At 40.7% G+C, this 13,710-nt stretch overlaps 1 protein-coding gene across 1 annotated transcript in view; it reads left to right on the plus strand.

Moving 5' to 3' along the window:
* Positions 1–521: 521 nt before the first annotated feature.
* Positions 522–13,710, plus strand: part of NPSR1 (neuropeptide S receptor 1) — a 57,159-nt gene continuing 43,970 nt past the window's right edge. Inside the window, exons 1-2 of the mRNA XM_059865962.1 lie at positions 522–668; positions 13,169–13,301. Of these exons, the coding sequence (XP_059721945.1) occupies positions 522–668; positions 13,169–13,301 (280 nt within the window). The remainder of the gene's footprint in view (positions 669–13,168; positions 13,302–13,710) is intronic.

Raw genomic sequence — 13,710 nt, forward strand, 5'->3', positions numbered from 1 at the left:
ACAAACTTAATAGGGCTTTGTTAATATGGGAGAGCGTGTTGGTGTTTGTTTATGGATGTACCATAAGACTGAAGGTAATCAACATCATACTGAGCTCAGCTAAGGTAAGTAAGCAATGCTGCTGAGTGGAATACCCAGGCTCTTGGGCTTGGTGCAGGGAGGAGCTCCATGCTTTTACAGGTGTGCCTGACCCCAGAGCTAACAGCTTGGGGTGCAAGGTAATCCAGAGTCGACAAAGCACATGGCTGGGTCCATGTGTGCTGACTTGGTTACTGGCTGTTGCTGTTGGGAAGAGCATGTGGATGGCTGCTGTCAGAGTTGTACCAAAAGAAAGCTCAAAGGAATGGCAGCTTGGCTTTGTTTTTTCTTTTTTTTTTTTTTCTGTCACTCAGCTGCACTGAAGCCCGACACCTCTGGTAGCCAGTGAGAAGCTGGTTTTGTGCTGCGTTTTTACAGGAGAAGCCTGGCTGCATTAACTCTTACTAAAACCAGCACCTAGACAACTTCAGCAAAATCCAGTGATGGAGGTCAACTCCACAGAAGCCAGCAGCAGCTCCCAGGGAGGCACCGGCTGTCTGGATCTTACCCTTGTCACTTTCACTGAAACGGTGACTTTCACAGAAGTGGTGGCAGAAGAGGAGTGGGGATCCTTTTACTATTCCTTTAAGGTACTTTAAGGGGTGCATTACTTTTCTCAAATGCTTGCAGCTTTGGAACATTTTCAGCATGTGGGGAGGCAACTAAGATTCTTTAACATTTTTCCCCAGATATTGGTAGGGTTTTTTTTCCCTGCAAAAAACAGCTGACAGCATGTGCAAGGCATTTACTGAAAAGCAAAATACTTGTAGAAATTGGACTTCAGATTTACATGCTTAGCTAACTATCCCCTTCCAAGTGAGGACAGTACTGGTTTTCTGTAGAGGTATTGTAATTATACATGCATCTTTAGTCAAAAGCTTGCATTATTTTAACACATTTTTAATGTAATTTCTTCGATGCATCATCTTGACATAAGGGATTTCTTTTCAATTTTCTAGCTGTAACAAACATTGTACACAAGTGAGACAGGGTTTTTGTTGTTTGGGGTTTTTTTAATCATGAGGGACAGGTTCTAATTTGTTTGGTTTTTTGTTTGTTTGTTTGTTGGCGAGTTGAGTGGGGGTTGCAGTGTCTATTGAAATCTATTGTTAAGAACGCATCAGATGAGTCATTCAGTAGTGAATGCTGTTGAATTGAATGGGAAGTATATTCAGTCATCTCCAAAATTTCACCCTAGCAATATGTAAATGTAGGAAAAAGATTGGAGAAGTTCTGAAGTTCATATTTCCTTCAGATTTCTATGCCTGTTCCTACTACTTAATTTTGTTCTGAATGCCATGTGTCTCTTTATTTTTATGGTATGTTGTACAAGTTCAAGTCATTAAAAAGTCTAGTTAGGACTGCCCTTCTGGACCTCAGCACCAAAGAGATCAATTTCAGCTGGAAAGATCCAGGCATTTATATTACTTAACAACATGTGAGGTAAAAGGGGATATATTCAGCATCAATTCTTTTATCTGTGAGATTGGTAGTGTTCTGACACAATCCTAGTGGAATTGGTGGAATTACAGCAGGTTCCCAGCCCTGATTAAGAAAGAGATGATCCATAGTGCCAGTCTTAATTAGTGAGGGTCTCTTTTAATATGCTGCTTATAATTGCTAAGGTAAAACTTCCTACCTAGGATTTCAAGGGTGAAAATTATTTTTTATTCCTTTTTTTTCCCTCTCCATGTTAGACTCCTAAAATGCTCTAGAAAAAAATCACAAGAGATGAGAAAAAATATTTTAACAACTTTCTATTTATCTCCTGTCTTCTTTTCTCAGTTAGGCTGTAAATCTGAACAATGTCATGGGAGCAGTATTTTATAATGGTAAAAGTGACAATTAATTCCATGATTAGAAAGTCCCCAGGCAGAAAAATGCTCGTTAATAGGAGAGATTGAGTAAATTACAATAATTAGGGAACCAAGGATAGTCATGCATGCTCATCCATAGCTAAAGGAAATGACTCTGTAGCTGAGGGCTTCTCATTAGACTTGCTCTTGAGTCTCTGCCGGATGCCTGGCTCTGGCACATGCAGCATGAACTTTGCAAGGAGACTCACTGATTTCACATCAATTACTGGCTGTTGATAGGCATGGAAATATTTTGACTCTAGAGACGAGTGACAGCTGGTGCAGCTGTAGGAAAGGAAGGAGAAAGCACCTGCTCTGATGACTACAGTGCAGGGAAGACAGGGCTTCCTGCCAGCAATTTCAGCACTCTGTAAAACCCACATGTGGAAGGTGCTGCTGATACCTGTTGACTCTGCTAGCTGTCCTCCCCCAGTTCTGCCCACATTGTGGCTGTGTCCTTGCCCACTTCAGCAAGCCAAGCAGCATCGTCTTCCTCTTTACAATGCTGTAGTTAAGCAGCTAAAACAATTTAGGTTTCAGTTTGGAACAGTCTGAATGAATTTGAAAAACAGAGTTCAGTGTTCAAAATGTGTCTTACAAATAGGGTTAGGATTTTCAAACACACTGCGGCCTGTGGCTGGCTGTGAAGGCAGGGTGGGTGAGCGGTCACTACACAGGTTGAGCCCAGAGCCTATGTGCAGACAGAGCCCACAAGCTATTTCTGCTTGGAAAATGCAGGTGTAACCTACCTTAGCAAAGCAGTCATAGGAAAACATGATCTAAACTGATAAAAGGAGACTAGGGAGTGACACCCCGTAACTGTGTTGATGACTTTTTAATGATTTTATCCAATGACAGCTGCCAGGGTATCTCACATGCTGCTCAAACTACATGAGCATGTGCTGGTGTCTTCTTTTCCTCCTGAACTGCAAAAAGATGGCCAGTACCCACCCCAGGTAGTGTCTGTGTTATACTGTTGTGGCAACATGACAAAAGTAAAATAATGTGCATTAGAGTGTTTCAGTGCCAGAACAGCTGAGCTGTGAATGCTTCTCTTCCACAAAAATTTGCACTTCTGTCTGTTCCTCTGCTTAACAACTAAACCCTGTTGTTAAGCCTAAACAGAAACTTGAACAGTTTCAGATTAGAGAATCTTTTGCCAGTTCAGGTTTTTCTTGTCTTTTTGGGGGCAAGGTTGAGGGGAATTTTACTGGTTTATTTTATCTCAAAAATGGAACATTTCCTCCACTTAGAGGAATTCAGTTTTTTTTTCTGGTAGTCATTACTACAGAAGGGCCAGCTGCTCATCAAAGCTTTGCTAACAAAATCTAATTTGGGGCCATGTGGGCTAACTAAACTGACTCTTGGCATACAGAATGGCAGCTTTTGGGGCAGGGCTGGGTGTATCCATGCATCACTCAGCATGAAAGATGAGCTGGTGCTTTTCATGGCAAAGGCACTGCCCCATTCCCACTGCTATCTAGGTCTCGCTGCTGTGCTATGGCAAATTGTCCCTGAAAACCCAGATCATCTTTCTTCTTGGGTGCCTTTCTATGGGGTATCCAGGTAGGTTACTGACTTAAACTACAAGGAATTCTGCTGGCTGTTTCAGCACCTAATTCAGAACAGATGTGCAAATTGGTATTAATTACAGCTCCAAGCTCCCAAGCCATGGGAAAGTTCATTACAATCCTTTACAATCTCCTTCATATGTGCTCAATCCATGTTTAAAAGGGCTCTAAATATCAATAGCACCTGCCAAATACAGTAGTCCAGAAAGAGCAGAAATCATCTAAATACCTGTAGCCTTCCTCTACTTTAGGACCTTCTTAACTCTAACAGGGTACAAGCCAGAAACCTGCCTGGAAAAAAGGTGGAATCTCAGAATAGGTTTGGCCTGATTTTGTACAAGGTTTGGGAGGCTTTGTCAAAACTGGAGGAAGCATCTCCTCCTGCCAGATACTAAACAGCCCAGAAGTTTTCACAATGGTCGGAGCATGTGCTTGTCCTCAGAAAGATTGGGTAGGTATCATCTCTGTTTTAAGAGCTCTGCTGAGAAAGAAGATGCCCTGCTTTTATGCAGGAAAGTAAAGGTTGGAGTGCTCAAAAAGAGAAAAAAGCAGCAACTGTGAGTTTTCTCAGCAGGACTGTGTCCCCACCGTCATTTCCTACCTCTCAGCAGAGCTGGGAATCCATCAAGTAGTACTTTTTGTTTCCTGCTGTCTCCACCTGTACAGCAGGACACAAAGGTTTTGTTGATTACATCCAAGGTTGTTGGGAACCCCACTGTCCCCCCTGCCAAGTGGGAGCCCCAATCACTGGCGCAAATGTTGACACACCCCTGCCTCTCCCCCATGACCCCTGGTCCCTCTGCCATGCAGCAATAGCACAGCAGTGGCACTGAGTTGTTACAGCGTTCAGGAGGAACTGTGTGCTGATAAAAACCATCACAAATTATTTTAAACATATTAATTTGACTGTACTCCCCCAACATTGCAGCATTCCCTGAACCTGCATGTTTCAGCCCATGTAGCTGAGATATTAAACAGGACAGGACAACCTAGCACAAGCAAGCACAACTCCAAGAACATGGACTGCTTATTCCTGGAGCTAATGCTCTTTACAAGGCTTGGGGTTTTTACCATCACCAGCAAAGAGCTGAGGAGACCGACATGCCGAGAGGTTTTGTGGGACTGTCCAGTTATATGGATTTGGCTCCAGGTGTTCTCAGAGACTGCTGAAGTCACAGTCTAATGTCCCTATCCTTTCATCCAAATGTAGGAGTCGCTTTATCTCCTGAAAAGTATTTGCTTATGCTATTGCTCATTCTGATTTTCAAGCAAATATCACAGAGCATCCCATCATTGAATACATAATAGGAAAATAATAATGGGTGCTGTCAAATTTCTGGAGTAATCTCTGCAAATGCAATCACACATTTTAGAAAATAGACATATCAAATAATTCAGAGGTAACTTTGCAATCTTTCAGTGGGGGAAAGGAGGAGGATTAAGTTTACACAAATAAGGTGTCAGAGACTCCTGAACACAGCGTCTGCAATATGCTGTAATGACTGTTGCTATTCCTGAGATGAGAATGATCTCCTTGGGAGACTGCTGCTGCAGTGCTGTTGGCCAGGCTGGCCTCATCTAGTGGCTTAAACACAGCATAGAAAGGCCTGGCAGTATGACAGCCCAACAGGGAGCAGCTCTGAGCCAGCTGATTTGGGCTAGCAAACCTCATACTATTGGCCCTGTGCTCCACACAGGCACAAGTGTGTTTGCACCTGTCTGCATCTCCTACATAAATGTGCCTAGAAAGTATAAAATTTTTTTACATTTTTTTGAGATATTTAAATTTTACCGATTAGGCATACATAATAATTTTAAGTGATTAAGAAAAAACAACACTTTGGAGTTTTAAATAGGGCTCTCAAAAATCATAAGATTATGAATAGACCTTTGAGTGGTCTAATATTATCTTTCTGCATTGAAAATATTCTACAAAAAAAAGACAGGTACACCATTAAGAATTAATGTTTGCTGATGACATTTAAATCAGGAATATCTGTCTAATTCTGTGGAATTTTCCTAGAGTGCAATGGGTAAAACATCCAGCAATAACTGAGTAGTACTGCCCGCATTTATTATCTGTCTTGTACCAAATCACAACAGAATGGCAAATAAGAACTATTTGGTGATAGAACTGAATTGAATTAATCACATTTGTTACTGACTGTCACCACTACACCTATAGAGAATTTTGGGACAGAGTGAAGGCTTGTTCAGCTGCTGAGGTTGGAAAGATCATTGCAATGATCATGCAATAGATTGTGTGCACTGAAGGGACCCTGCTCATCCATGGTGATGAAGTCAGAGCTAAGAAATAGGTTTTAAAACCTAAAACCTAGGTTTAAAAAAAACAGAGGTTCACAAAAAACCCCCAAACAATTACTAGATTTCAAACAGATGAGAAAGTTATCTTCATAACAAAATTGCCCCTTTCCATGAGGAACTGTCCGGATTTAGTGAACAGTGAATTTAGTGAATTTAGTGAATTTAGTGAATTTCTCAGCTTGTCTGTTTCCCTAAGTCAAAAAGGAAGAAAATATTGTACATCTCTCCTCTGTGTAACACATAAACATATCATATGAGTGGAATACCATATCGACACAAACTCATACAAAACTGCTTCTCAAGTTCAACAAAACAGAAAAAATCAACTTGTGTCCCTTCCAGCTGTGTGCTTTTTCCAGCGATAAGGACTCCTTGGGAAATGACTGTAGCCAGCATATTTGATGTATTGGTGAAGGTTTCATGCGGGAATGCATCCCAGCTTTGCCAGAATGTTCCATAACCTTGGGCTGGGAGGATAACCCAAGTAATCAGTTAGAAGGCAGCCTCTGCACAGGGGATAGGAGGCCTATCAAGCACAACCAGTCGCATTTAAATGAGAAAGCAGCAGTCCCAGAGTCAAACCTGAGGCTGAACTGGTGTTTATGCACTTTGAATCAGGCTCCATTCCAGGCCACACTAATTAAAAAATCCCCAAAAATTCCTAGAGGGCTTGTTGCCTGCTGAAATGTGTTTCTCTCAAATTCAATCATAATGGAAGCACTTTCAATGAAAAAATATAAAACTTAGCTTTGAACTTTCTTTTCTCCCAGTCTTTCTTACCTTCACATGAGTTTTCTCTGGGTTTTTAAGTGTCAATCAAATTGTTTTCCCAAAATTTTCAGGAATATCTTGTGTGAAATCTGAGTAGAAACATCTTCTCAGTTTTGCCTTGCTGGATGGAGAACCTTCTTTCGAAACATATTTGTATTACAGGGGTGGACAGTACAACTTCCTGCTGCTTGTGACAGCTAAGGCTGAAGATTCCAGTGACCTTCCAGTTTTATGTTTCTTTCTTATTAAGACAAAGCCTATCAGCAAATGAATCAAGATGTTTTCAGCCTTTTTCCCCCAGCTTTTCTTTTCTTCAGCATTAGGAGATGACTTGAATTAGTCATCTGAATCTTCACATTCAGGTCATTAGCATTTGATGTGTGAAGCTTAGTTCTAGCCCAAGTATCCTGTTTGTTGTGCCTCTTCTTGTAACATATTTGCTGCCCCCTACTATTTTTCCTTCTTGACAGTTAGAACTGTTGTCTACAATTAAAGTATACACAATGCAGCTACAGCTTTTCTTCAAGCAGATTGCTTTTATGTTGTGGGGTTTTTTCACAACCCAACTTGTGTAGAAAGTTTCAGCACAGGAAAAAATATGGATGTTTCCTTGGAATTTTAACCAAGCTTGGAATTTTTTTTGTGTGTATTAAAGAACCTTTTTTTTTGTAGGTGGTAAGCATAACCATAGTAATGACCCCTTCAGTGGCATCACACTTCATTTCTGGAAGCCCAAAGTTTAAGCTGATAACACCTGGCAGAAATTCTTCATCTCAGGACTTCAAGTAAATATATGAAAAAGGACTCTTAAAGTCCTTCTTCTTAAGATAATTATATTTTGGCCATTTCCATGCCAGTAGCCTTTACAGCCATACTCTTTACTTGCAGAGCAAATTTTAATTTACGTAAAGATTCCCAGAAAGATCTGAGCTGTTCATGTTTCGTTGATACAATAAATAATATGCAACCTGTTCAAAGCACTAATCTGATTATGTCTGTTCAAGTATCTTCTAGTTTTAAGAATATCTGTTAAGAAAATAGGTATTATGCATACTTGTGTGTGTGCATAATAATTGAATTAGAGAAGGACTTCTGGAGGTAGCCTGAATGAACCACTTGAAAGCAAATCCAAATTATGCCAGATTTTTCAAGGCAGTGTCTATTTAAATTCTGAATATCTCTAGGGATGAAAATCTCACAACCTTACTGGGTTCCCATCCTGGTGCTTGACCACCCTCATGAAGAAACTTTCCTCGTAGTGCCATACCAAGGTGTCTCATGTTGCAACCCTTGTTTGTGGACTCTTGCCCTTTCATGGTGCAAATCTGAGGAGAATCTGGCTCCATCTTCTCTGCACCCTCCTGCCAAATACTTGTAGGCAGCACTTCGACATCAGAAGGCTCCTCTAGGATTTCTGCTGTGTAGGAATCTGGCATATGGAAAAGAGGTATTTTATTATTTTTGCTTTATTTACTTATTTAAAAATCCAGTGAATTATATCAGAGGTTTAGCCAGTGCCTTTAAAACTCCCTAATTGGGTTAATGGATGTATTTCTTTTATTCCCTTCAGTGTTGCAGTCCAAAGTGCAATTTGCCTTAGAGATAAGCTGATTAAAAATCCCTGACAGAAATCAGTCAAACTGCATGGCACCTGTCTGCCTCTAGAAAATTAATTCTGCCCGGTTTTGGAGGGTTTTAGGTTTGTTTTTTTTTTTTTTTTATCATTGTTTGGGGTTTTTTTGTTTTTTTGTTTTTTTTTTTTTAAGGGTTTTAAGTTTCCATCCTAAATGGGAGATGTTAAAATAGCGAATCCGTCCTGAACATTTTCAGTTTTCAATGTTCAAGATTCCAGATCTTCTACAGTAGGATAAAAAAAATTGCTAGACTGCTCAATTTTTCTACATAGTCTGCAATTAATGTGATTATTTTAGAGAATGAGAAAAGATTTTTCTCTTTTTTTCTCTCCTTCAAGAAAGTGCAATGCAATCTACTAGTGGTGAACTTGACCAAAAGCATGACAGTTACCCAATTTAACAAGGGGATTTATATATTCTTCTTATGTGTTAAGAGCACTCTTGCAAAATTGCTTGGCTTGCTTCATGATTACAGCTCTCTTACAATCTCAATTGCTGCCACACTAACCCCATAATTTTTAAAATATACCAAAGGCAAGATCATTTGTGTATTCCCAGAGTTTATCAACTGTCAAGAAAAAGCTGTTCAGAGACTTAAGCTGCTACTGGCTTGTGATATGAGGGATCATGCTTCTTCACCCAGGAGACCAAGAAGATGGTGCAGAAAGACACCAGGTCAGAAGGATCAAGATGTTACCACAGGTCTGCTGTCCCTATATTAGAGGCCAGTCAGCCACTCAAACATGGAGTATCTCTCCCTCTCTTTTTGTCTTTGCTAATTTCTCACCTGAAATCTATTTTTTTCCAGGTTGTTTCCCCAACAGCCTCAGCAGCTAGAGCTAAACTGTTTTAGATTGGGCCCCTGTTCAAGCATAAATGATCTTTGTCCATTGCTAGTTGAACCTCTCTTTCTATTAGGCAACTTCTCTAATATCAGACAAAGGCTTTTGCACCTCAAGACATGAGGAACAGCACCTCCACTGGAATGGGCTGTCAGGGATATCCCCATTCCGCAGTCACAGCTGGTGCTCCCCAGAAAGAGGGATACAAATCCTGAGGGAAGACAGAGCTAGGAAGTTGGCTGGAGAGAACTGGAAAGAGGGATGGCACTGTGGTACCAAAATGCCACCCAACATCTCCAAAAGGATTTAACTATGGTCTTGATTGAAGGGGTTTGCAGGGGTGATCTCTGCCTCAAATATAAAGCAGAATACACCTCTTGTTAGACTTATTCCAGCCTCTGGATTCAGAAATTTTATTAGAGAAAGAAAATGACAAGCCTTTTTATAGCCAAATGAAAGTACACACAATCTTCAGACAGGTTTTCTGGCTTACATTTCACCCATGAAGAGGCATTTTCTTCATTGACTAAACCTGGTTTTGATCTTGGAGCAACATAGCAAAACCCAAATATGGTCTCTGGATGTTGAGCACTTCCATGCTCCAAACACAGCAGCCTGGTGGAACAGAGCATGTGCAATGGCTCGAGTCAAACCAAGGAAGTCCTCTTGACTTTCATTTGTTGGTGACCTTAATAATGTCAACAGCATCTCTAGCTTTTCTAACCTGAAATAACTGCTGTATGACACTAGTCTCTCATAGCACTCTCATCTAGTGTAATTATCAATGCCCATTTCAAAAGAAGCCCTCGTCAAAAGAGGTTTGGGAGATATTATTATCTTCCTTTTTATCAGAATGCTTCTGATGTCTGCACAACATATTATTGAGGTATGTTTTGTAAATTAACTTGTCCAGGACTGTTATTAAGAAAGGATTTTTGTTTGATGAATGAACAAGACATGAAACTTAACACTTCTATGTCTAAACAATCTGAAGATGATAAATAAAACTAAAGAAAATTCAGCTGGAGTGACATTCAAAGATCCATCAGCTATCTCTCTAATCTAATAACTATTTTTAAGGACTTCACAGATGGCTTCACTGGCTCAATCAGTCCCTCTATCTATGATATATTTTAAAGCCTTCTTTTTATTTTTAAATTTTCATCCTGAATTCTGTACTGTAGTTTTGATTTTTTTGTCCAGTCCACAGTGGATCTAACAAAGAGATTTTTTTAGACTCTTTAACTTTTTTACATAGTCTTTTTGTGTCCTCTTTTTGTGTTCATCTTTTCCTGCAGATGGCTTTTCCTGGGTTTAGCAGCTTGATTCATTCAGTCATTTTGCCTTATGTCAACTCGTTTGTGTGTCTCTCTTGAAGCACCCAGGAGTGGGTATGGCCCAGTGGAAAGATCAGAGCAGAGGCACATGAGCCTGGTGTTGATCCCAAAGTGGTGGTGGCTGTTGCTCTCATGGTAGGGCAATGCCATGATATTCTGGGCACTTTGCACGTGTGCTGCGTGTGAGGGTTGATGTTTGGAAGGCTGGTCCGACCAAGTGTGATTGCACTGACTACACTGCAGTCCTGCACTTCTCCTTGTTGGACAGCATGTTGCTTTTTTCCCAGAACATGTTTCCAATTCATGAAGATAATTTTGAATTCCAGTCCTAGCCTCTGCAAAGGCCTTTATCACAGTGGGCATCCCATTAATAACCATGGAAGTTTTCATTCTGCAAGTTAACAGAGACTGAGAGAGGCTGCAGTGATTTAAGTTGCCTATTGTTATGGCTCCTTAATCCTCAGGAATGAGATCTTTTTCCTTTTTGTCAGAATGGCAGCTTCCACAAATAGATTAATAGAAATTTTGGCTTTATTTCTTTGCCTACGGCTCTTCCAGACTTGCCTCTATTTTCAGTGTTTGCATTTTTAAGTTATCTTTGCAGTCTGGTTCAATGTCTGGAGTCTAACATTGCTTAATTCTTAGGCATTGCTTTTAAATTTGCAGAAGGGATTTAATCTGACCATTTGTGCTGTGCTCTTATCCTTCTAACAGTCTCTGATGCTCCATAGCTATTTCTTCTGTGGGAATCATAAGAAGGTTTGAGTGTCAGATCCTTCTTCTGTCCCTATCTATATCAGTATAATACAGGAATATATTTCCTTTTAAGAAAATGCTCTTCTGATTTTATACCAAAGAAAATTGGAACAAGTCTAGTCCCTTAGTTTTCTTCATGTGAGAAATATGTTTTCTGAAATGGAAAAACCAAAACAAACCCTGAGGAGAAATCATTAATTTCAAGGACAAAACTGATGTGAAATCTTATCTTTTATGATTTTATTATCTTCCAAAAAGACATTTCCTTCCAATTCCTGTACTAAGAAAAGCATCCCCATAAAAATAGTTTCCACCATATCCCTACCACACGTTTTTAAGGAAATTTGTCTCCAAGAAATTCCAGAGATTTGCAGATACCCCAAAAATATGTTGGTTTTTTTTTTTTTTTTTTTTAATCTAAACGCTAAGTATCTAGCCCACACAGGTTATCTCATCTAGGTCACTCTATATTCAGTGGAGACAACCCATCCCAAGGTAGGTGAGATGAGTGGTGACTCATCTCTGAGACACTGCTATTACCTAGACAATACTAAGACAATTTAGAATAGTTGTGTCTCTTTAGAACTTTAAAGTTAGGTGAGATGACATGAATGGTACATTATGTTGGTGAAAATCATCATGCTGGGAAAAGTTAAATCCTCTCTACACAGCCTTCATTGTTTGCTTAAACTAATCTTGGGCTCAGGCACAAAGTGCAACATCAAATTGCTCCTCATCAGGTCTTGCTTTCCCTGCATGACCCTGTGATCCACAAGGTAGTGTGGCTCCCTACCTGGAGCAAAGCTGAGGCTGGTTCCCAGGAGAGGCTGCTCAGGGAGGGCGATGGGAGGGACAAGGAGGGACAATGGCTGCTGGCCAGGAGTGGGGCTAAGTGCTGAAAAGGGACTAAGGCTAATTATAAAACAGGAACTCCAAGTCGCTGCTCCATTCCTTTCATTTCACCTTCCCTCTCCACGCTCACAGTGAGCTATTTTCTTTCAAAGCAGAAGGAGCTCTGGTTTCTACTCACCATAGTGGCTTACAAATGCTTTTAATGAGTGTTCTCCCTGGCTTCTGCTCTACTATCAGCCTAGTCATGTAGCTGGGGTCTTACTGACAGCATCCTTCCCCCAGCCTGCTGAAGCCACGTCTGTAGGGCCAGCACCGGGCACCCCTCCTCAGCTGCAGCCCTTCCCTGCCTTCTCCATCTTCCCCTAACTCCCCTGTTGTGGGTTTGCTGTCTTGAATGGAAAGATCCCAAACGACTGCATTAGCAAAACTTGAAACAGTTGCTAGGATGTAAAGATTGGGTGTGCACTCACCAAACAAGCAAACGTGGACACACATACGGTGTTGATCCTGCAGCCAGAGCATCCTGATCCTTTGAGAGCATGAACAGCTTTCTTACTTTGTTTTCTTTGTACACACACCACTAGGGGACGTTTTGTCATCACGTTTCAGTCGCTACACAAGTACACTTTTCTTTAGTGGGTCATGCTTCTTTTTCAGTCTTGGTGCACATCTAGATCATGGAGTGGATGTCTGAATTTCATTACGGCTTGTGAATGACCCAGGCTCACTGAAGTTGGGGAAGAGAGAAGTATTTATTTCCTCCATTTCTCCAAAGGAGCCCATCTATCAACATTCCTTATGAAGTGAGGCAGCTGGTTATTTCACAGCTTGCTGGAGCAGCACAAGAAAACTGAGAGCTGACTCTCGTTTTAGCACTAAGTGCAGAATACAGACACTGCTAGTGGTTTTGTGAAGAGAGAAGTAATATACAGCCACTGCAAACCAAACTGAAATGAACATCACCAGCAGTGATGCATATTAAGTATTTTCTGAAAAACACCAAGAATGTCTTTTAAAATAAATAGTTGAAATCAATTGGCAAAACTCAAATTTCACCCCTGTTTTCCATTCTCATCTCATTTTTCTGAGGATAAGTGACTGTCCATCCACCCATCAGTATGTTTTTTTCCCTTCCTTCCATTGCAGACAGAGCAGCTGGTGACTCTTTGGATTCTCTTTATTGTCACAATTGCTGGAAATGCCATCGTGCTCTTCTCTACCTGGAGGAGGAAGCGGAAATCTCGAATGACCTACTTTGTTACTCAGCTGGCAATCACAGGTAGTGTATGGGAGGGGAAAGGGCAGCTGGCCTGAACAGGAATCACCATTAAAATGACAAATAAGAAAATGTGAGTTGAGTGGTGAAAAATTCAGTTGCCACCTAATGTCCAGTTGCAGTTTGCCATAAAGTAAGTGGATGGCTGCTTATCCTAGAGCTCAGTCTGAGTCTGATCTAAAACAATGTTGCTAGATGTAGTAGTCTGCAGCAGCTGCAACTCATTGGTGTCACTGAATCTTATCTTCCAGTCTGAGTTTGCATCTGCATTTCCCAGAAGCTGTCTCCAGCTGTTGTCATGGAACTGCTTAAATTAAACTAGTTTAAGATGAATCTCTTGTGTTTTTCTACTAAAACTACTCCATCAATTATGCTCCTGCAGTGAAGAGTGAAAATAACTTAATGTTGTCCG

This window comes from Haemorhous mexicanus, chromosome 1 (assembly GCF_027477595.1).
Source record: "Haemorhous mexicanus isolate bHaeMex1 chromosome 1, bHaeMex1.pri, whole genome shotgun sequence".
NCBI classification, from domain to species: Eukaryota; Metazoa; Chordata; class Aves; order Passeriformes; family Fringillidae; genus Haemorhous; species Haemorhous mexicanus.